At 40.9% G+C, this 24,632-nt stretch overlaps 1 protein-coding gene across 1 annotated transcript; it reads right to left on the minus strand.

The window, feature by feature from the left end:
• Window positions 1-14: 14 nt before the first annotated feature.
• INHA (inhibin subunit alpha) lies at window positions 15-3,948 on the minus strand (the record flags this gene model as incomplete). The annotated part of the gene is made up of 2 exons (XM_083365538.1): window positions 15-751; window positions 3,693-3,948. The coding sequence occupies 2 exons, from the start codon at window positions 3,946-3,948 to the stop codon at window positions 15-17; spliced, it is 993 nt and encodes a 330-aa protein (XP_083221664.1).
• Window positions 3,949-24,632: the final 20,684 nt, after the last annotated feature.

Below are 24,632 nucleotides of genomic sequence, written 5' to 3' on the forward strand. Positions count from 1 at the left end.
AAGCCAAGTTCTTGCTACATGCAGACACAGTCCTGGGTGATGATGTTGGGCACTGTCTCATACTTGAAGGAGTAGCCACCATCTGAGGTGGTACGGATCCTCAGAGACTGCATTGTGTCTGCCAAGGCAGCACAGCAATTCCGGAAGTTGGGAATGTATCTGTGGATGCCAGAACAGTTTCCATGACAGTAATAAAACATAAAGCTGCTAGGATGCACGATCCAATTGTCCCATCCTAGTTCTTCGAAAGAGATGTTGATGGAGGTGCGATGGCAGTTGTGATGGGCCACAGCATTGTGCTGTAACGCTGCTGTGATATTAGTCGTGAATTTTAAGGGGGGCTTGTCCTTGTCCTGTGGTCTGGGTTTGGTGGTTGCCACAAGGAAGGGCATCTTTTCAGCACCAGTGACACAAGGGCAGCCTAGGCAACGAATGAAGAGCACAAACACATTCTGGGAAAAATAACGGAGGAAGGGTTTTCTAAAATGAAAGACGGTCCAGCCCTCAGGAGCTGGCACTGCCACGGTAGCTAGTGGAACCTGGCCTTCTTCAAAGAGCATCAGTATCTCTGCCTCTGGGGAGGAGTTGTTGGAGGCAGCTTCTAAAGGGCTGCTCTGAACCACCACAGGGCCTGTGTAGAACCACAGCTGGGCTGATGTCACCTTGCGACTCAGGATATGAATTGAGGATTGAAAAATGTAGGTGAAAATTCCCTCATGCCCTGGAAGCGCATCTGGCTGACAACCTACACCTGCAAAATAGGAGAGGGATTAATGGGCCTCAGCATTACATACTGTAGCCTACCATTTCTCCTAGCCTGGAAGAACGAGAAGTGAAAGGACTCCGTAATCTCCTTTCTCTGTGTATGTGTTCAGCCCTTACTTCATAGAGCATTCTGCTATTGTCTTGGTTTAGATCTATCGCTGATTTTGCACATACCTGCTTTGTGTTTGCTTCAGCATTCCTTGACAATTGCTGGGTTTGTATATCTCACTAAGCATCATTTATTAAGAACCTTTTATATAATAAATCATAATACCTGGACTCACATCTGTAAATCATTGTGTACTGGGCCACATTTCTGGCTTCACCCAAATGCTAAACTAAAACCACACAGATCAGGTTATGGCTTTGCAGTTGGCTAATGTACATCATCTAGCTATCTAAGATGTTAAAATGGAGAGCTGATTTTCAAGATGCCCAGTTGCTGTGTGAACAATCTGCTAATATTCCTAGCCTGCTGTACCAAGGCAAGAGGTTTTTACAGTGAGCATCTGGCTTTATTTTAGGAAAGGAACAGGTATTCACGTCTGATGCTGAATAGATCTTAACACTGTTGTCTTAATACTGTAAGTGAATATCTGCAATGAAGTTAAAGCATACTCATGCCATGCCCTGCAATAGAATAGCCAACTATGCAAATTATAAAACTTGGTGCATGGAAATAACAGTATTCTTGTGACATATTTGAAATTGTTTATTTGCTATATTGAATATTAGCAAACTATTTTGTTCCTATTTCTGCATTCCGGAAACCAACTGAAAACTCTGTGTTGCCATCTCTCCCTCTCCCTCTCTCTCACCCCCCCGCCTTTCTCTCTCACACACACAGATGCACACACATTCTCTCTCTTTCACCCAAAGTGGTCAACATTGATCCCCAAGAGTTGATGGGAGTATCTAAGGGGTTGATAAATCTCTTGCATCAATAGATGATAAATAAATGATGGAAGATCAGTTGGGGTCAATTAAGGTCCATGCCAGTCGTAGTCCTGAAGGTGAGGTGGCTAGTAGTGGGACAGTATTACCTGGGATTGGATGGTCAGCCACCAGTGTGAATAGTCTTGTTTTCTCTATTATTTATTGTTGTAGTTGTATTCATGATTATTCATAGTACTATTAGTAAATGTAGTATTTATTAAATTATTTTTATGGAATAAATATGTGGTGGCCAATGAACAGGTCAGAAACTTCATGAAGGACTCAATGAACTGAAGAGTTTGGGGGGCCCCAATTATACCATCTACATTTATACCATTTTTCCCCTCGTCAGTTCAATTGTGTCTCATTCTTGAAGTCTTTGCAGTTTTCTTGGCAATGTTTCAGAAGTAGCTTATCATTGCTCTCTTCTTAGGGCTGAGAAGAAGTATCTAGCTCAAGGTCACCTAGCTGACTTTCCTGGCCAAGATAGGACTGGAATCACAGTCTCCTGGTTTTTAGCCTGGTTCCTTAACCAAAATGGCTCTCCTCTATATATTTATCAATATCTATACTGTATCTAGTTTTGTTCCTGTGTACTTTGCTGTAGCTGCATATACTTTTATTAGGGCAGGTACAAAAAATTCAGCTGTTCTTTATTTTATTAGTTTAATAATTGGCTGGAGTTGCTATATGCTTACATTGTAGAAGGAGAGCAGTGTTAAGCTGTGATAGCAAAAAAATCAGGATGAAACTGATACCACCTGTTCTGACTTACCGATTTTATTAAAAGGCATAATAAGCTCATGCCTTTTAATAAAATTTGTTTTTTTGGAAAAGATGCTACCAACCTTTTTCTGATTATATATTTACATGTGACACAACAGCAAAGTCTTGCACTTGCAGAAACTGAATCCTATACAAATATTGCCTGGCTTACTGTTGAAGTTTTTCATCTGTGTATTAATATATATGTATTCATAATGCACACCTGTATGTTAATACTAAATAAATACTAAATAAAGCACTGGGGAAGCTAGAGCTGCCAAAACTGGGCTGCCAAAATCTGGACAGCCACTAGATGGCAGAAAAGAGATACAGAAAACCACAATTTCTTTCTTCCTGTAAAATGGAAATCTGGAGCTCAGATACAGCAACACTAGCAAAGCTGTAAAAGAATATGTGTATGTGCAACATCTCATTTCCTATTCAGACACACAGCCACATCAATAATCTGGACTGGGGAAAGTTGAGATCTCTTTCAAAGGTATTTCTTAAGAAGGCAATTCTACACACAAGCACCTGCAGAATCTAAAATAGTAGGTTTATGTTAGTGTAACAATAAGCTTAGGTTGCAAGTTCATTATGAAGTCATAGTACAATATTACCTGCCTATTCTGAAGTAAGTCTCATTGAGTTCAACGAAACTAACTCTCAAATAAAAGAATACAAATTGTGGTTGAAACAATATACTTTGTTATCTGGAAATAAGTCGAACTGAATCCAATTAGACCTCTATTTAAGGTCATATAAAGATCTCCCGTTAATTGCATTTAATTCAGTGGGACTTCTGAAAAACTAGAAAGAATACTAGCATACCTGAGAGCTCCCACACTCATGTCAGAAGGATTTGAATTGCTCACTCTAGCTTAAATTTCTGCTATAGCTGGAATAAAATCAAAATGTGTGTGTGTGTGTGTGTGTGTCTGTGTGTATCTGTGTGTCTGTGTGTGCACGCACACACATCTCTGGCATGAAGTTCACTGCTATATGATTTGATAGAATCATACAGCTGGACATGACCTAAAAGATCATCTAGTCCAACCCTCTGGTCTTTGCAGGATCCAAAACTTGACTTCAGTATTTGTTCCTGCATCTGTTGAAATGGGTTAGAATAGATGGTAAAATAGTGATTGCCTTGTCTTCATCAGGGCACTTTTTCTTTTCTTTTGGTTTTAAATCTCCACGACCCCTTGAGTCATGGTTTTTCTTACCTTGGATCGGGAAGACAATCACTTGGGTTATGTGTTCTTCCTCCGAGCTGCGAGTCACTGTTGTGTCCAAGGTATGCCGTCTGTGGAGCCCCCTTCGTCCCCCTTGGACCCTTTCATTTTGGGGGACAGGACCAAGGAAATCCAGGAAATGTGCCTTGATTTTAGCCAGGATGAGTTGCCTCTCAACGTCCCTGTTGCAGCCAGCAACAGCAGCAGGACACAGCAAAATCAACTGCAGGATCAGCATGGAGTTCATCCTGGTCCAGATGTGCAGAGAGCCTTGATCCATCATATACAAGGGAAGGATATGCAAGCTGCCCTGAGTCTTCAGAGAAGGGCGGGATATAAATGGAATTAAAATAAAATAAAATAAAATAAAGATGTGTGAAGTTCTGGCAAAGAAAAAAAAATGTTCTGGTCTGCGTGGAAGAGTTCAGGCTGAGGCGCTGTTCCCAGATATTGCTCGGTGGATCAGAATGTGTGCAGGGAAGTTCTGCCTTGTAGATGAGACTGTCTGGCTCTCCGGCTGAATCTGCCCAGCTCCTTCTGCCTCCTGATTTCTTTACTGAGCCAAGTAAAGAGGCATGATGGCATTGAGACTATCTGTCACTGACGCAAATGTCTGCTAGCCATGAATATTATCTCCTGGGCAGCAAAAACACAGGAGACGTCTGGAATGCAAGGACAGTGTTGCCTAGGGGACAGGACCTGGAGCAGAGTACTCTGGAGGAGAGATGGACATAGTCCCCAAGTTGTCAACACGGCAGCAGTAACAGAGGGGTGATTCTCCTTAGTTTCTTACTGGACTGTCTGAAATTCAGGATTGTCAAAGTGTTATGTTCTGGGGGGACCTGATCATTCTCCTCCATCCCAGGCAGTTTTCAGTCTAGCTCTAAGTCATTCATCTAACATTAAATTCTGCATCAAGGACTTAGTGGGCAGTTTACAAATGTTTCACATATGTGCACAAGCTCACAATTTGCAACCCAGACACTTTCCCTCCCTGGTTCAGTATTCAAAAGGCTTCAAATGCATTGGAATGACCTTTAAACATATATTTAAAAGATATATAAGTTCCACCTTTGATCACACTGAGTAAAGATGTAATATGGGTGTTACAAAGCAATGAAATTGCTTGTGAATATAATGAGATATTTGCATGATCCTAGAAGTGAAATGACACACATCTTAAGGCTGCTCTTTCAATCATTGCTCTTGATTATAAATTGCCTCCTAGCCTGGCTACATAGGGAGAGAAAAAATAATAATAATCTTTGGCTGCTTTTGTAACCCATTTTTTATTGTCTCAGATTATTGATTTCTCTAACTCAGTACTGTAGGGATAACATCCAGTTGCAGAAATCTGGATAACCAGACGACACCAAGCAGATATGTCTCTGAATTTCTCTGTTCCTATTTAGTGATCTTTTCCATTTTTGACTCAAGATACGAGTCTTGGCAGTTCAAGACCCGAGTATCATATGATGGGGTGAGCTCCCAATTGTGCCCTAGCTTCTGCTAACCTAGCACTTTGAAAGCATACAAATGCAAGTAGATAAATAGATACCACTTTGGTGAGAACGTAACAGTGTTTTGTCCGCCTTGGCTTATAGTCATGCCAGCTACATGGCCATGGAAATGTCTTTTGGACAATGCTGGCTCCGTCAGCTAGGAAATGGAGATGAGCATGGCCCCTAGACTTGAACATGACTGAGTATGTCGTGTCTGTTACCTTTTCACAGAGACTTTAATTATTTATATCACTAGTTTTTCAGTACATGAAGAAAGGTCTTTTCCAATCTTTTTAATATAGAACTTCATCTGCACTGCCCAGAATCAGGACCTGGGACCTTCAGTAGCTATGAGCCTCTCTCCTTTTGTACTATACAACTGACTGAAAAGTATACATCTCTATATTAATTAAATGCACCTCACCTTTTTAGGTTTTTCCCCAAGTCAAAGAGTCTTCTGTTATAGCAACTCCATCTGTCAAAGTTAATACAACTCAGTAACTCTTTTAGTCACCTTCATAAGGAGGCGCAATCCGAATACAGCATTAAAAATGTGGTACAATGACACACTGCATTTGGGTTAGAGAAGTTATTAAATCACCTTTATGAAGGTCCACAAAAGATAAATCTTTATAATCCTTTTTAAATGTTGATAAATCAGATTACAGAACCTGGTTTCAGATGAGAAAAGATTATCATATAATTGTGGCTATTTTACTAGCAGGATCACAATCAGATCAGGCATAAGGCACCTGAGCCTCAAGCAAATATTCAAAATAACAGTGTGCTTATGCAAGGCCCAATGCACTGGCACCAGTAACTGAAACCTCTCTGGATATCCACCTAGTGCAGGGGTAGGCAACCTCGGCTCTTTTATGACTCATGGACTTCAACTCCCAGAATTCCTGAGTCAGATGCTGACTCAGGAATTCTGGGAGTTGAAGTCCATGAGTCATAAAAGAGCCGAGGTTGCCTACCCCTGTACTAGGTCATCCAGAACAAAATAATATATTGTCAGCATAGACAAGACAATTTGACAAGAAGAAATTAAATAATTCAAAGCAAATGAAAGGGAACCTACACTGAAGCCTGAAATATACTGATGAAGACACAGGTTGAGAGATAGAACTCATTCCATACAACAGAAATGAATCAGAAATGAGTATATCTCGAATCATTGCCCTAAGAAAAACCTCAGGTGGAACATTAATAGCTAATTGATAGTTCAAGGTATCAGATGTAGCACAGAGATCTAATCAGACCAGCATTGAAAACAGATGGTTTGCTTTGGCCACCGGCTGGTTGTTAACAATATCCCAGGCTGAAAACATTAAATTTGTTTGCAAAATTGTTGACAGTAACGTGAAGAAGGAATTGAGAGAAAACTACTGTTTTAAGGGATTGAATAAGAACAGAAGGAGAGACACCAGATGAAAACTGAAGGACTGAAGCTCTGTATGCCTTTTTAAATAGAGGATGAAGGTAAGCATCTCTTACGCTACGTACAAACTGGTTGAGATCCCTGGAAGTTGTAGTTTAACAAACCATCTGAAAATCCACAACTTTCCCTCCCTATACTGTAATAAATGCACAAATGATTTTTGACTCATTTTTTTTCTCCACTGGGTTCTCTTTATCTAGTTTTAGGATATGTGGAGAATAGATCATGTTTAATTTAAGACATATTTATATAGAAATGTTGAAAAATCAAAAGGGTTCACAAACTGTTAAGCTCTCTATGTGAAAAGCAACATTGATAATTGAACATTGCTACACTGGAAAGCTAAAATTACAGTATTGGTAGTGTTCTCCATTTCTTTTCTCTCTTTAAAACTGTAAGTACTTCTCTGGTCTAGAGGTGCAGCATGGGGACTAAGAAAAGGCAAATAATCAGCTGTCAGAGCAATACAACCCAGTGGAAGCAGAGATAATAACTCAAATTATTCTTGCAAAATAGAGTTTATCTGCATTGGATTCTGACTGAACATGAGAGGGAAGCAGCAGCTTTGTGCTAGATGTTACTGTACCCTAAAATTATTGCCACAGTTCAGGCAGGACCTATGGTTCAGACAAGAGTATATCATTGGAATCCTAGTTATGTGAAAATCTGTGGGCCCTTCAGAAAAATAAAGCAGATGATGGTAAAGTTGCCTTAGGATTTTATTGCATCTGGTCCATCAGGAAGTAACAGTGGAATGACTGATTTCCTGGACACTGGTCAACAGTAACGTCGGACAACACAGGGGTGATATGGACATGTTCCCACACAATTTCCTCACCTTTTATACTTCCCTGAATTCCACAGAACCACAGCAAACAGCAGAATCAATGATAACATTCCCCCCCACCCCAGTATGTACAAGAAAGTATTAACATTTCAAAGCCACAGAGTCTGAAGTGGTCTTAAAGAGGATCAAGTTCACAGAATTTGAAAATTGGTAGAGTGGAATTAAGCCATTAAATTCAATCTTCTGATCATTGCAGGAATTCAGACACAAGTATCCCAGAGATATATGGCTCTCCAGTTTCCACATGAAGTGAAAGGGAGGGAATCGACTGCCTCTCTGGGCACTTGATTCCACTGTCATATTGTTCTTACTGAAAGAAGAAGTTGGTGTCTGAAGTTCTGTAATGTAAATCCAATATTTCACATCCTTGCCTTCTGGAGAACGTTGTTACACATGGCTTCCTTTCAAGTCTTAAGCATTTTGATATTATTATATTCCCCCTCTATCTTTTCTTAAGATTAATTTTTCTTATTTCTTTCAGTCTCTCTTCACAGGATTTTTCTAGTTCCTTAATCCTCATTATTATCTAAGCCTTTCCAAATCGTCTGACTGCTGTTTATGAACAATGTAGATTATAGCAGACATTTTCTTTCTGTAATTTGGAAAGTATATATCTATAACTAATGTGGCAGAACATATAATTAGTAGCTCTGCAGCCAAATCACACTACTGACAAGCATATTCATAATCACTTTTTATGTATGATTTACAAGCCAGCTATGTATCCAGTTAATTGTCATGCCATCTAACCTAAACTACCATGCTAATCAAAATACCATGGGATACTTCAAGTACTTTGCTGAAACCACTATATAATAAGTTTACAGAATTTGCACCATTTATTATGGAAATTTGTACCTAATAAAAAAAATCAGATAAGGGTAGTCTTGCAAATTCATGTTATAATAATCTTGATGATAACTGCATTCTTTCTTTCTTTTATTTATTAAAATAAATATTTTATTTATTTATTTTGATAAATTATTTAATTTAATTTAATTTAATAAATTATTTAATAAATAATTTCTTTATCATTTGCTCTGGATTTTCCCAGGAATTTATATCAGATGGACTGGTTTACAGCCGGGCTTTTCAACCAGTGGTACAGGTACCACCTGTGGTACATTGGCACCTGGCAGGTGGTACGCGACCATCCTAGAAAAGTAGTGCGGGAGCGGAATGAGCTGAACCGGTGGCAGCTCCACACAAGCCTGAGCAAGAGATGGCTGGAGCAGATTGGGGGGTGGGAATAAAAACCAAACACCCCCATCCCCGCTGCCAATCTTCAACAGAAATGCTCACAACAATGAAAACCTCAGACAGGAAGAAGAGCGCCACTGGGCGGGCAGGCAGGTGTCTTGCTTGGCTGTGGCTTGGGGGATACTTTTTTCAGTGCCACTGTAACTTCGAACAGTCACTAAGTGAACTGTTGTAGGTTGAGGACTACCTGTATTTCATCACTTTTTTCTCTTTCTTTTTTTGGTCATCAAGTTTTTGACATCTTGCTAGGCAACTGGTGGTACTCGGATGTTGCCATATCCTAAAAGTGGTACAATGGGTGAAAAGGTTGAAAAGCCCTGGTTTACATTTCCCTGTATCATTGTTTCTCCTCTTTTTGATGATATAAATAACATTTGTTCTCGTATCTGTCTGATATACACAAACAGAAATTTTTTGTCATCTCAAGCTACTTATGAGATGAGAGGTTTTTATGAAAGAAAGAAAGATAATATAAGCCTGTTGCAAATCTGTGTTCACCTTAACACTTTGCCAGTCAGAAATGGTATCTTGCAGAAGAATCAGTTTAGAAATATCCTGACATTTTTAATTTGCTTGGTTTCTAGGATGTTTTTATTCAAATGTATAAGTTTTCAAATGCAGTCAGAGGTGACCCATTTTAAGGAAAAAATTATCCTATTGTGCTGAATGCAAAATCTTTCCTCATTTATCTCTTCTTGCAAAATTCAACTATTTTTTCTTGGCTAGAGAAATTATGTCTATGAAGCATTGAAAAATATTTATAAATAAATATCCTGTCCTAATTCCATGCTTTGCCCCTAAACTGAACATTAACAGAATGCTGTTGGAAATAGGTTCCTTATGGGGGAAAAATGGGGGGGGGAATCATATCTTGAGTAACAGAGAAAGTAAGTTACAAATAATCCTGGGAAGGATATTTTGTTTTGGCAGCAGTGTATTTTTTTTTTGATAAAGTTTGTAACATGAAAAGAAAGTGACTGTGCAATTGTCTGAATCTGTGAAAAAAAAATAACTAACCTTACACAATTCAGTCTTGCTGAAATAGCGGTAGTAAGGGTTGTGTGGTGTGTGCATGTGTATGTATGAGTGGGTGTGATTTCCATTTCTGTTTTGGCTGACACTACCATCTCCTTGGCCATTTCTTCATTCCAGTCTTTGGTAATGAAATATTTTCTGCCACTAGTGCAGCTGTGTGAGTTATAACTGATCCACTTTCCTAATTATACAGGGGCAGGGACAATCAGGAGGCTGAGATCTGATGACAAAGAATCTTCTAGTACTTCTTTTGTTGAGAAACCATGCTTGGTAGCAGCATTCCAAGCCTAAGGGTTTGCTGCCAATTTTTGTTACCACTCAGGGCAGCATGGCAGGGCATCCGGGAAAGGAAATGGAAGACTCACAGACCAAGCATCTGATGTGAAAGATTCAGGGTACATATTGTCATTGGTAGTCCTTAGGAGCTGCCTTAGCCTGTCACATTGTGGTATGGTATTGGGACCAGAATTTCAGGCCATTGCAGGCATACTACAAACTAATAAAGGAGAATATTTGTCACTCAGGGTTGAAATGAGGGGTCCTTGGTGGTCACTGAGCTTGGTTGTTTTCTTGCAGACCAAACTAGGTAACATCTAGCACTGATGATGTTACCTAGTTTGGTTAATGAAACGTCTGCAAGAAAAAAAAAACAAGCTCAGAGAGTACCAAGGACCCTTCATACTACAAACTGCTTTGAGATGGGGAGGAGTGACCCTGTTCTCCCCACTACTCCCTTCTCTTGAGATGGGCTAAGCCTGAGGCAGCTTCAGGGCTGAGGGATGCCTGCCTGTGCCTCCCTGCTGGGCTCTATACTTAGCCATGTCCCAGCCCCCCTCTTATCAGCCCAGTCATGTCATCAGAAAGTATTTTTGGGGACAGCAGCTGCAGGCATTTGTAACGCTTCAGCTTTGCTCCTCTCACAAATGCCTGGGGAGCAGGCAGAAGAAGACCAGGGTTCTACAGCATACCAGGGGCAGACAGCAATTGGGGTGTATGAGGAAGAGTGGGCAGGCAGGCAACAGAAATGCCCAGACTGATCATGGAACAGGAAGGGACAGAGAAGTATTGAGGAGACAATAGGAGTTTAGACGCATGAATGACTGAACAGCTGGACATCATCTGACAGGACCAGGAGAAGCAAGAACCGGTTGACTGAGAAGGCGGATACACAAGGTTAGTGAACCCAGAGAGAGAAGCAGGAGGTTCATTTGGGAGACCCTTATTATGTTCCTTATTAGCTTGTGTCCCTGTGCGAATAATGGGATTAGGAAGAACCAAAGTTGTCTAAGAGGGTGTTCTGGATGCTTCTGAGTGATGAAGGTCATACAATCAAAAACCAGTCCTGGTTGCTAAGTAATGGAACCAAAGGAAAATAGCTTTTGGGGTACCAAAGGAAACAGACTACAGCCGTGGCTGATCTGGAGCTTTGTGGAGTGAGACAGACCAAGAGGTCCCCTCCCATACCAGAAGCCCAACCTTCCTCTCCATGAAGTGGCTGCCATCCTGAGCAGCTTCTTGCTGTTACCTGTTCTTATGTACCCAGAGCTTACAGGGAAATACTAGAGTCATCTCAGTGAAAAGTGGGGAAAAAGAAATTTGTGTTTCATCCTGTTGGAATTCTCCCCCTCACTTTCTCCTGGAGAGGGGCTGGGTGGCAGTGAATGGCAGCCTATTATCAGCAAAACACTATTTAGAGCCTGATAGGGGAGGAATGCATGATAGGGCAAGTATGTTTGGCAGGCTGTGGCGACAGTTGGGCAACTGGATTCTCTCGGCACTGGGATAGCATTTCAGCAGGAAAGGCAAATTGGGAAGCCCCTAATTAAAATCTTATATTACTCTGTCTCTCATTAAGAGACATTAACTGACTTAGTTCTCACTTGCCCTACTACACACAATCATACAATATTAGGAATCCAGTTCATGCAAACACTTCAAAGATGCTGGGATGGTGGTCATGCTTTCAATATGGTTGCCTGTATACACAACATTTTTTATTATACCTCCTTCAGGTCTACTGTGCAAATCAGAAATTTAGTTTGCATTCTTCTTTCTGGTGGATTGAACAGGTGTTGAGATGGTCTAGAGCACAGGGTGGGCAACCAAAGACCAAAGTAGCAAATTGATTAAAGGGGTTGGACTAGGACTGGAGCAATTCCTCCTCATTAACATCTGTTACAAGCCACAGTGATATCAAAATGTTGTCCTGAACAATTTTGTAACCTCAAGTTACTTGTGGCATTTACACAATATGCCACGTAATTTGACTGAAGAGGTCACAATACTTCATTATGGAACTACTTGCTGATTTTAGGTCAATTACTTTCAGTTCAACACATTTCCCAGGGATGATGTGGTGTGCAGATTTATTTATTTTTTAGAAGAGGAAGCCAATTTCCCATGTAAGCTGCCTTGAGCTTCCGGAAATAAGGTGGAATATAAATCTCAAAAGCAAACAAATTAACAAATAATGTGGTCCCTCAGCCCTTTTTTTTGCAGTCACTGAAATCCATCTGAACACTGACTGTATCATCTGACATTCTGAGGTAGGAGACACCTAAAAATGTAGTGTAACCCCTATAAAATTTTAAAATGAAATATGTTGGCTCCCTCAAAACCTGGCAAAACAAAAGTGATTTTAAATGATGGCCCTGAGTGTGACATGTTAACTCGCTGACTCTGCCCTCATGGCAGTCCTCATCTCTCTGAAAACTAGCAAGTATAGTTCTTGGGTAGCTTCCAGAATTGCCCACCACTCTGGCTACTAATGAGACAGGAATGTTGATGAAGATAAAGAGTACCTTGACATAGCTGAAGAGGCATATGTTCACAAAAGAGACAGCCACTTTTATGCAAACAGAGAATTGCACTGAAGGTGATAGTTCTGGCATGACCTTGTCTCATGCTACTGGGAAGCAGCTGCAAAGATTTGAGCAAGGAGACTTAATCTCTTCCTATTTGTTATCTTATTTTCACCAAAGGATCTATTCACTATAGTCCCACTTCCCAGTTTTAAGATATAATTGTCTACTAACACCATGCAGATTCGCCCAGCTCAGCTGAGATCAACACAATGCATCAAAATGTTAGCCTCACAAAAGGATTGTGTAAAATAAGAATACAGTATGTGGTGGGTTTATCCAGGAGTTACCGTTTGTTGCAGAGAGGGCAGTGAGAGTAGTAGGTTGGAATGGCTCTGGACTCCCCATGATAATAGTTGTGCAATAGCTTCACTAGGTGCCCAGCTTCCGACTCAGTCCAAAGTTTACATTATCAAGACTGAGTAGCAGTGTGATTAAAGCCAGAGTTAGAACTTTATCCAGAAATGCAGGAGAGAATGGGGGTGTGAAGTGATCGTGCGTGCCAAACTGAGCTCTGAACTGTTTTTTCCATGCAGTTTACTGCTCTCATTTCATCTTAAGTGAGGATACTGACCTCCTTCTTTCAACCCTTGCTCCTTTTCCAGCTATAACTCTGCCTTGATCTGATTCTTTATAGGTCCCCGATGGCAATGGATGCTTTTGGTGGAGCTCCCCGATTCCTTGCCTCTCCTCGTACTTTCTCAGTCCAAAGTGGCACAAATGCCATTCTGAAATGGCAGGTGGCTGGGGAGCCACGTCCCACCATTGTTTGGGAGAAAGACGGCTCTGTGCTGGAACTGCCCTCTGGCCGGATGCTTGTTGAGGTGAATGGGGATGCATACAGCCTGCTGGTCTCTCAGGCTGGCCCAGCAGACAGTGGACGCTATGTGTGCAAAGCAAAGAACAGTGTGGGTGAAACCTACGCAGCTGCTCTGCTGAAAGTGGAGACAGAGTCTGAACTGAAACCTAATGGAGATCTTGATTGTCAGCCACCCGTCTTCTTGAATAGGCCTGTCTCGGCATGTGTGACTCGGGGAGAAGATGTGACTTTTGCCTGTAGGGTCTCGGGGCAGCTTGAATGGGAAAAAGATGGACGCAAATTATCAGACATCTTTGAGAGTAGCCATTACAAAATGCATGTAGAGCCTGGGGACTGGCATTCTCTGCATATCTATAACACCCGACTGCCAGATGCTGGGGTCTATGTGTGCCGAGCACAGAACAGCTTTGGGGAGACCATGGCTGCAGCTGTGCTCCTGATAGACCCTGTGGCATGCCTTCCTCATAATGACCCATCTCAGGGAGCTCCCCAAAGCTGCCATTTCAAGAAGCCACCCGAGTCAAAAGAGGATAAGAGGCATTTACATCACCCTGCACAGATTGTATTGTCTGAAGGCAGACAGAATGGAGAAGTGCTTCCCAGCTTCCCCCCAACAAAGTCTTTTACTGTGAATGAAGGAAAGCATGCCAAGTTCCGCTGCTACGTCGTTGGCAAGCCCAAGCCGGAGATTGTCTGGCAGAAGGATGGGAAGGTGTTGTCTGCTGGAAGGAGACATCTGCTCTATGAAGACAGAGAGGGCTACTTCATCCTTAAAGTGCTATACTGCACAGCACGAGATTGTGGACTCTATGTGTGCACAGCCTGCAACACTGCTGGCCAGACACTCAGCACTGTGAGACTCCATGTCAGAGGTATCCATCCAACGGGGAGGAAAAAGAGTGGGGTGGAGATGTGGGGACACCACTGAATCTGCATAAGAACACATTGGCTGGGTTTGTATATTAACTTTAATTGACCTGGATAAATGGGTTCTGCAATCCCAGTCAAGTGGATGAAATTAGTGGATGAAAGCGGATGGGCAACTCCAAAGGAAAGAATTGTTTGGGGGACATGCCTGCCAATTACAAGAATGAAAGAAAAATATGTAGGCATTGCTTCAAGGGCATGCCAAAGCATAAGTGTTAAGCTTGAACTAGTTTATAAACCAATCCAGCCCATGATAGATTAGATAACCACAAGAGGAATGGCCAGACCACTTGTGAGAATGGGAACAGGCCTAGAGCAAAAATTTCTCAGATGGATTACAAGAGGGGTTTCAGACACAGCAGGGAGCCTCTTCACCTTTATAAAAGTGGCAGGATGGCAAGCAAAGACTTGGTTGGGTCCTGTTACTTGCTGAGAGATCCAAATGGTCCTTGGGCTCCATTCTTGATGTGTGTACACTCTTTGCCAATAACAATACCTATGAAATGCAGAGTGATTTGGTCCATGCCACAGGAGGTGGACAGCAAAGCTTTGCTCTCTCTCTCTCGAGGGAAGGAACATGGCACATGAGATAGGAATCATTGATAACAAATTGACTGGACAGGTTTCCTTCTACTTTGGGTTAGGATGTAGTCTTGATTTTTTCATGCAATGGAGATAGGTAGAATCAACACATGTGAATTTGGAGATCAGCAAGTAGGTAATAGTCGTCTCCATCTGCACTGATTCTGTTGTTGACTACTATGGCTTAGAGAAGGGAGGAAGGAGAGTTTGCTGGCCAGCCAAGTAGCAGATGAGTTAGTGAATGTTCCTGGATTATACAGTCTGTAGATGGAGCCCAGTAGAATTGAATGATCTTCCATATTTAATACATGGCCCAGTTTTCTCTTAACTGTTCAGTATGTGTAATAGAAATATTATCATTGTGTGATGTACCACCAGCAATCAGAACAGGAACATTTAATACTGCATCTGCTCTTTAGTTTGATAGGGATGGTCTACTTTCCTCCATGCAACGAAGGTAATTTGATTGAATTTGATTATTAATTTAATTTATTTAGCCTCCCATCTCACAAAATGCAACTCTGGGTGATGTACAAAAATTATGGAAAGAAATATACCAGCAAAGGGAGAACAAGAATGGACACCTAGCAATGGAGTGATCTGATCATATATTCAGTTCATTGGGAGCCCTGGGCCTGATTTTAAAACTAGGTCTTTTGGGACTTCTGGAATATCAAAAGAGTGGAGCTAATGTAATTTGGGGGGGGGGATGTTCCATAAGGTAGACACCATGTCAGAAAAGGCAAGTTCTTGAGACCCACCAAATATAGATGGCACCTGCTGCTGATCTCACCTGCAGCATGCCTTCTCTGCCAGAACCTATGGGGTAAGCTAATGTAACCAGGGAGAGGCAGTTCCTCAGATTGTTTGGTTCCATTACAATGCAGGGCTTTAAAGATCAAAACCAGTACCTTGAACTAGAAGCAGACTGGCAACCAATGCAGCTTGTGGAGTAGAGACGTAACATGTGGTGTTCTAAAAGCACACATAACTGCCCTTGCTGCTGTATTTTGTACCAGCTGAAGCTTCTGGGTACTCTTCAGGGGAAGCGTCATGTAGAGCCAATGCAATGCAGTCAATCTGGAGGTGGCTAGGGCATGAGTGAGTGTAAGCAGTGTCTGCCCATCCAGAAAAGGGTACAATTGGTGCACAAGCAACTGTGCAAAGGCCCTCCTAGCCATGACTGCCACCTGCCCTTTGAGCAGGAGTCATGAGGACCCCCAGACTGCACACAGGGTCTGTCTGGGACAGTGCACCAGAGATGGCAAAGTCCTGGAATCAGTGAGGCCCACAATTCAAAACCTTTCAATCTTGCGAGGGTTCGGCTGAAGCTCCTTGTTCCGCATCGAGACCCTCACAGCCTCCAGACACCGAGATACGACATTCATGGCTTATTTAATTTTATTAGACAACTAATAGCTAAATCTACTAAGTTTTATTTAAAATTTAATTATTTTTCCCCCAGTATTAGCCTATGAAAGCCAATGATACAAAGCAGCAGAACTACTCAACAGCTTATTAAATAATTGATACTGTGTTTTAGAAAAGTTTATGCAAAATTGCATTTAGTGTCAGATTTCGGTCTGATGAGAGAGTGTTGTTTAAGACATGGCTGCTATTCAACCACTGACATGCTCCTGGGATTGCTCCTTGCCTTCAGGACTGCCTCAGTAGAAGGAAGGATTCCAGGTTTAGCTGCTCTGACCTTCAGCTTTAGAACACATCTTCAGAATGGCAGAGATCATAGCAGTTAAAAAGATGGGGAAAGACAAGAGATGGGACATTGATGGAACGGAGGCAATTGATAAAGGTGAAAGAAAATAGGGTTATAAAAGTGCTTTTCACTATGTACGATATTGATAGATGGATTTCAGGCTCTTTGCTTTTCCAGGAGAGTTGCTTGGGATTCATGAATTTTGCAGAAGGTTATGAGGAGAGCAAGAGAGGTGATAAAGCGGATGGGCTGCCACGTGAAGCTCAGAAGAAGCAACGTTTGTTTAGCCTGGAGAGGAGAATCAGAGGGGTGGATGTGAGATAACAGGAATCAGTTATATGTCAAAGGCTGCTCTTGGCAAGGCGATCAGCTGTTATCTAAAACTCTTGAGGGTCAGACAAGAGAGGAGATGGACTTGAGTGGAAAAAGAGGAATTAAATATCAGGAAGCTTTTTTCTGCCTGTAAGAATAGTGATGCAGTAGAACAACATACCCAGAAAGCTGGTAGCATCTGCACTCAGTGGAACTCTTTTTAAAATAGGCAAAATGTATTTTATGATGGGACCCGGTGAAGACAAAGGGAGGCAAAAAAAAAAAAAATAGAGAAAGAGGGATAGGGAGGGAAAGAGGGAGAGAGAAAGAGAGAGATGGCAGACTGTTAATAGAATAACAGAGTTGAAAGGGACCTTCTAGTCCAATCCCCTGCTCAAGCAGAAATCCTATACGATTTCGGACAAATGGCTGTCCAATCTCTTCTTAAAAACCTCCAGTATTGGTGCACCCCCAACTTCTGAAAGCAAGTGGTTCCACTGGTTATTCTGTCAGGAAATTTCTCCTTAGTTGGTTCTCTCCTTGATTAGTTTCCATCCATTGCTTCTTGTCCTGCCTTCAGGCGCTTTGGAGAATAGCTTGACTTCTCCTTCTTTGTGGCAGCCCCTGAGGTATTGGAACACTGCTATCATGCCACCCCTAGTCCTTCTCTTCATTAAACTTAGACATACCCAATTCCAGCAACCGTTCCTTATATGTTTTAGCCTCCAGTGCCCTAATCATCTTTGTTGCTCTTCTCTGCCCATTTGGTAGAGTCTCGATATATTTATATATTTACTTAATTAAATTTAAAATAATTTACATATTCAACCATGATTTATTTATATTGATTTAAGAGATTTGTGTGGCTGCCCATCTGCATCTCTGTGTGGCTCATAACAACTGATGGGGCTGTATGCATAGCAGCAGAAATAACTGGGCCTCCAAATCTCCATTCAATGATTGAATGAAGAAATATTTCTCAACCTTGGCATGTTGGCTGGAGAATTCTGAGAGTTTGTAGTACATGCACCTTAAAGCTGACAAGGTTAAACATTCTGAATACACTTAAGCATTAGCCAACAGAGCCTTTATTTATAGCATAGGCAGTGCAACCAGCACATCAGTAAATAAATATGGGAAATTAAGCTTTAGCTGGGCCTTCTCCCAGAAATGCTAATTTCCTGTAGGGTAATATTATCCAGTATCAGATGAAGTAGTGAAGGCAGGTAAACCTCTTCTACCTGATCTCATCTACACACTGAAAATGCTATTTCCAAGGTGATTTTGCTCTTCTAAACACAGTAGACCTCTTGATGGATTCTAATTGCCACACCCTGAGGATAAGAAAAGTGGCTCATTTGGGTCTCAGCACTTACATCAACTTGACCCTCAAAATTCTGGATCCTGGAACTTGGAAGGAAAAAAATGGAAATGATTTCCAGTTCAGTATAAAGCATGCTTTTTCCCACTCTGTGAATCTGGAAAGTGACTACATGTTGTTGATTAAGGGAAGGGCTCCCGGGACGGGGGAGAAATTTTTCAGAAAGGCTTAAGCCTGGCGCCTCTTTTTTAGAAACAAAACCACTGGGCTCAGTTGTGCCATCTAAACAACTACCACCTGTCTTTTCAATGATATTTGACGTTGCTCTTCCCTGCAATTTCATCTCTGCACTCTGATCCTTGGCTTGCTGAAGGGGTAGACAGGTGTCCCTAGCAGTGGGCGCCGAAGAGCTGACAGTATGGCCCTTGAGTGCTATGGATACCACATGCCACCCACTTAGCACTCTGTTCTTGCTCAGAATAATCCTTTGGAGGAAGGCCACCCACTTCTTCTACAGCAAACCAAGGCAGGGCAGGCATTTTCTCAATAATCCTTAAACCTTAAATGTTAAAAATAATGGCATTAAACGTGTGTGTGTTCATATTCCTTTTGTCAGTTTAATGCAAAGCATTCTAAAAGAAAGAAAATGTCCCACCCTTCATTAAAACAATTAAGTTTACCCTTACACCCACTGTCAAAATTTTCTTGTTTGATAGTAAATTATTCGGTAAAGACTATGGGAGATGGCTACAGCATTTGTTGGAAAGTGAAGGTATCTTTTAAAGAAAGGTTCAGTATTAATTAAGCCTGCTGATTACTCCTTGTGGGCAAATCCTACAGGGCTCAGTTGGGTTCATCACAGTTTCTCAGGAGGAATTAAACTGTAGATAGCAAATAAGTGCCAGAGAAACCCATGGGAATTGAGGACATGGATTTCTGGAGGCACAAGAAAAAGTAGCATCCTTTTAGATAGGCTAAGAGTTCTTTCTAATTTATTTATATTTATTAAGAATAATAAAAGATAAATCAAAGGAAAGGAAAAAACTGCTTGAAACAGGGAAAAATAGGAAAATTAAGAAATATAATGACCTCTAACCTTCTTTTCAACAGATAGCCACAATTTTATAATCCCTCTTCCCTCTTAAATATATAGTTCCTTTAGCCTCTCGTTTAATCCAAGTCTATCTTAATCTTCAAACCCATAAGCCATTACTTCATTTCTTTCTTTTTTCAGCAAAAATCTATATGAGACTTCCAGTCTTTCAAAAAAACGTTTTGTTTTTTCCCCTCCGACCAAACAGCTTGGTTTTGCTGTTTTTGTAAGTTCTGACATTTTCACAATCCATAGTAGGGACTTCATTGTTCTTCCATCATTGTGGATATAATAATCTTGTTGCAGTTAAATAGGCTAAAAGGGTTCTGACCCTGATGAAGTCGAAAGTGAGGGAAATTACAAAATAGAATCTGGGAAAGCTTAAGAGTTGGAGGAGAAGGGCTGGGCTGGCAGTTTAGGGAATCTAGGGATAGAGGACTTTCTGTATACAGACAGTGCTTACAACCATTCCTTTAGTACTGTAAAAAAGTGACCTATTTATGATCATTGTAGCACCCCCATGGTCACATGTTAAAAATGCAGATGCTTGGCAACTGGCATGTATTTATGACAGTTGCACTGTCCTGAGGACATGTGATCACCATTTGTAACTGTCCCAGCTGGCTTCTGACAAGCAAAGTCAATGGGGGAATATTTGCTTAATGACCCCATGATTCCCTTAACAACTGCAGTGATCTTTTTAACCTCTGTGGCAAAAAGATCCTAAAACAGGGCAAAACAACTGCCTTGCTTAGCATCAGAAATGTTGGGCTCAATTATGGTCATACGTTGAGGACTACCCATGTGGAGCCTTCCTGTGTCTATCTTCCAGAACCCCAGCTACGATTCCAAGCACCTTTGATGGATGTTGAAGTGATGGAACATCAAGATGCCATCTTAGAATGCCAAGTGCCTCTAGAGACAATGCCCACAACATGGTACCTTGAAGACAAGCGCCTGCAACCCAGTCCCAAGTACTTGATGGAGGAGCAGGGCCTTCTAAGGCGGCTGACAGTGCGGGATGCCCGGGCCGATGATGACGGCATCTACTTGTGTGAGATGGAAGGCAAGGGCCGCAGCATTGGGGAGCTCTCTGTGCAAGGTGAGGTGTTTGAAATAATGGTTATCAACTGAAATAAATAATTGGAATACATTATCATAATTTTACATGCAAAGTCCTTCAGGTATTGCACTGGACTCAGCAGTTCATCACACATCTGTACAAATTTAACCTTAGTTCAGCTCTCAGATCAATTTGACAGCATATTCAAGACATGACTTGGCTAGAGTAAAATATTTATTGCAGATCAGAGTAAAATCTCAAAAAACAACAATTGCCCCAAGAGCCAGAGATGTCAATATCTCTGCTCCTGAAATCTAGGCTTTCTCCTCCTGCTCTTCAGGAGTATTGAATATTGAGTGGGTTACTTGGTGGCTTCAGAAGAGAGATTTCTTTATTTAATGGATTGCCAGCCTCAGCCTTTACACACTGTACAATAGGATAATCCTTTGTTTGAAGAACTGTCAGTGGACATGGCTGTGTTTGAAGCCGTCCTTGGATATGAAGGCCTGTGCAGTCTAAACTCAATGCAATGATAAAGAACCCTATCAAAGCAGGAGCTTTGACGTTAGTAACTGGGCAGGCATACTAAAAAAAAAACACCACATGTTATTAACATGATGCAATTGTTAATTGCCTGTGGTAAACCAAAACTAGAACCTTGATTACATGTGCAAAAAGGCTCTGGTCTTTGCCATCCTAAGCAATTCACAATTGTGTTTCAGGCTTCAATAGTAAATCATAACGTACTGTATTATATATATATATATATATATATATATATATATATATATATATATATATATATATATATATATATATATATAGAGAGAGAGAGAGAGAGAGAGAGAGAGAGAGAGAGAGTAAATCATAACGTACTGTATTATATATATATATATATATATATATATATATATATATATATATATATATATATATATATATATATATATATATATTGCATGAGGGTGATATAGGAGTTTTATACTGTGGAATTTTAATGTTGTAAGCCTCCTGGAGTCACCATGTGTAAGAGGGGCGTTCATATACATTTGTTGAATAAATGAATAAAATTCCAAAATTTAAACAGTTACCAAGTAGGTATTCTCTCTATATAAGAAGACCCATAAGAGAAATATTATATATCTGTAATAATAATGTAAATTAAAGTCCTTCTTTTTGACTGTTAGTAAATGGCCTACCCCACAGGTAGGCAACCTTGGCTCTTTTATGACTCATGGACTTCAACTCCCAGAATTCCTGAGTCAGCTGACTCAGGAATTCTGGGAGTTGAAGTCCATGAGTCATAAAAGAGCCAAGGTTGCCTACCCCTGGCCTACCCTAACGTGGTAGTGACTGCAACATGTAATCCTGCTGACAGGTAAGTGGCATTTAGGTTTCCATTCTGATAGTAACTGAGCAGACTTCCACCTTCAGGTCTCATTGTGAAGCGCTTGCCACGAAAACTGGATGTGATGGAAGGAGAAAATGCAGCCTTCTATGTGGAGACTCGGGAACCTGTGGAAGCACCAAGTTGGGGCCGAAATGGGCAAGAACTGGTTGAGGCACCGCATACACTGATCAGGAGCTTTGGGAAAACACATATTTTGGTACTGGTACATGTGTCACGGCAGGATGCTGGGGTCATCACGTTCATGGCGGGCGACTCACAAACTTCAGCACAGCTACGTGTCAAATGTGAGTAGAGAGTGAAAATGGGACTATTGAGGAAGGGAAGGAGGAATGATTATTTGGTTTATATCATGCTTTTCAATGCCTTTATTTGCTTTTGACATAAACATTATTCACCAAATGAGTCTCTTCCTGGGGACTCGCAATTATTTATCTTATCCTTTATCTTGGATTTAATGATGCCTGATATTTGGGACAAAGGGGGCTTGCCATATTATATTACAGAGATCTACAACAAATTTAGATTCATATTATGCTCAATTATTTAGACTTGGCAAAGATCTAGTCTGATCAGAGCTCTTTTAGAACTGATGTCAAATCAGGACAGACGAATGAAATTACAGTACTGCCCTGTACTACTGCATTGTGCCAGATTGTTAAATCCAGGGCTTTTTTCTCATAGAACGCTCAGAACGGAGTTCTGCCACCTTTTTTGGATGGAACCTTGTAGGGTAGGCAAGGCGGGTTGCATGACATGGGTGAGTTTCGGCACCTTTTTCTTTTACAAAAAAAGCACTGGTTAAATCAATGTTTTATCTTTAGCAAACATATTTCCAAAGCAATCTAGTGCTCATGGATGCTGCTGCTTTTGCTACTTCCTAAACTGGCATGGACAAGTGTAAATTATGTATGGCTGTACATCAGATGCTTTTTTTTTCAGCCATCTTACTTATCAGGCCTCTACCTGTGATCAGATTCCTGCTGATGACTTGTAGCATCAGCTGCTGCCACAGTGTAGAAGATATCTAGTGGTTCTCCTAATCCATGCTTGGAAAGAAACCGCTCAAAGGCCCTTATAAACTAAGACCTCAGTTTACTGAACATCTAAGCAATAAATGGAAGCATAGTAATAGGGCTCAGTCTTAAGATTACTAAAACATGTTTGAATATTCTAGTTCTAGAAATTATCACCCCCGACAATGGTTTTTTCTTCTTCATACATGCATTGTTTACAACAATTGGAATCTACATTCTCCTCTCCTAAGACCATACGGTAAAATGGAATTTTGCAAGGTTATATTTAATGTAATTGATTTTAGAATCCATCAACAATATCTGACCTTTACATTTTCTTGAAAGTGTCCTCAAATTAAAATTTCAGGGATCCTTTGAAAAGCTTGAGACCTGGCTTTTTTTGTCATTCATTCATTCATTCATTCATTCATTCATTCATTCATTCCTAAGTCTCAGGTTCTTATTTTGTTTTTACATCCATCCATCCATCCTCCTGTTACAACTGTTCATCGGTTCTAGGCTTCCGTGGTTCTGATTATCTACCTCAAAGAAGAATCAAATAACTGTTGGACAGCTTCCTCCAATGTAGTGTCCTCCATTTATGTAAAACTATAACTCCTATCACACCCAGCCAGAATTGCTGGTTGGGGGTGATAGAGGAGGATTTCAGCCTAAAACAGCCTGAGGCATTGAACTGGAGGAATGCTGGTCTAGAATCTTAATGATGGGGTGGGTGGGAAGGTAACAAGAAGAACTCTTAGCTAGTTGAGTAGACTTCTCTGGTACTGCACGTCAGAGAACATATGCATCTATTTTTCAGGGACATTTACATTTGGTAGGTGTTCCATTTATATTTTTGCAAATGTAATGTTCTGGCTTGGGGGGGGCACTCAAACAGCAAAGGACAGGCAAGGAAGTTGGATCAACCAGTCAGCATGCAGGACACGCACCTCTGCACAATGCACAGTTGGGATTTGGAAGGTGTTTGCATTGCCCCATCAGCAGCCATCTTCAACCAATGCTTACCTGACAACAACTTTGCAGCGTAGGTATGCAGCAATGGTTGTAGGCAGTTGCAGGCCACTCTAAATCAGCTTTTAAGAGATCAATATCTGAGTTCAGTATGAATAACTTTTGATCACAAGTTCTTGTACTTGAAATGTCTTGGGAACAAGTTCATCATGGATAGAAAGGGGTTCTAACTCCAGCTGTCTTTGTTATCTTTTTTGCTGCCAGTCCAACAATCTTTCAGCTTCCTCCTTCCTCAGGAGCACTTGGGAAGTTCACCTTATTGCTAAAAGTAAAGTATATTCTGAGAAACCGCATTCTAAGAGAAGCTGTTCAGTATTTGCATTTCTCTTAATAATGCTCTATCCTTTCCCCATGTTCAGTAAGCATTCTATTAAAAATGATCTGCAAACTTTAGTTTTCCTCCATTTACATAAAATTTGCAGTCATTCTATTTTACATGCAAAATCAACTAACTCTGACATATTAATTTTGGAATTCATATGCCTCACTGCAGGATGCAGTGTACCTAACATTCATCACAAATTGTTCAGTTTCTCAGCCAACAATATGGCAATGACTGAATATATAATTAAATACACTTTCATGTCCTGATGAACATATTTAGAATGTCACCACAAACATTTTTTTATACACTTACAGTAATACATCAGGCAACCTAGGGGGACATCTCACTTCCTTCTGTTATTTGCTAAATCTT

The sequence above is a fragment of the Vipera ursinii genome (genome assembly GCF_947247035.1).
Source record: "Vipera ursinii genome assembly, chromosome: 1".
NCBI classification, from domain to species: Eukaryota; Metazoa; Chordata; class Lepidosauria; order Squamata; family Viperidae; genus Vipera; species Vipera ursinii.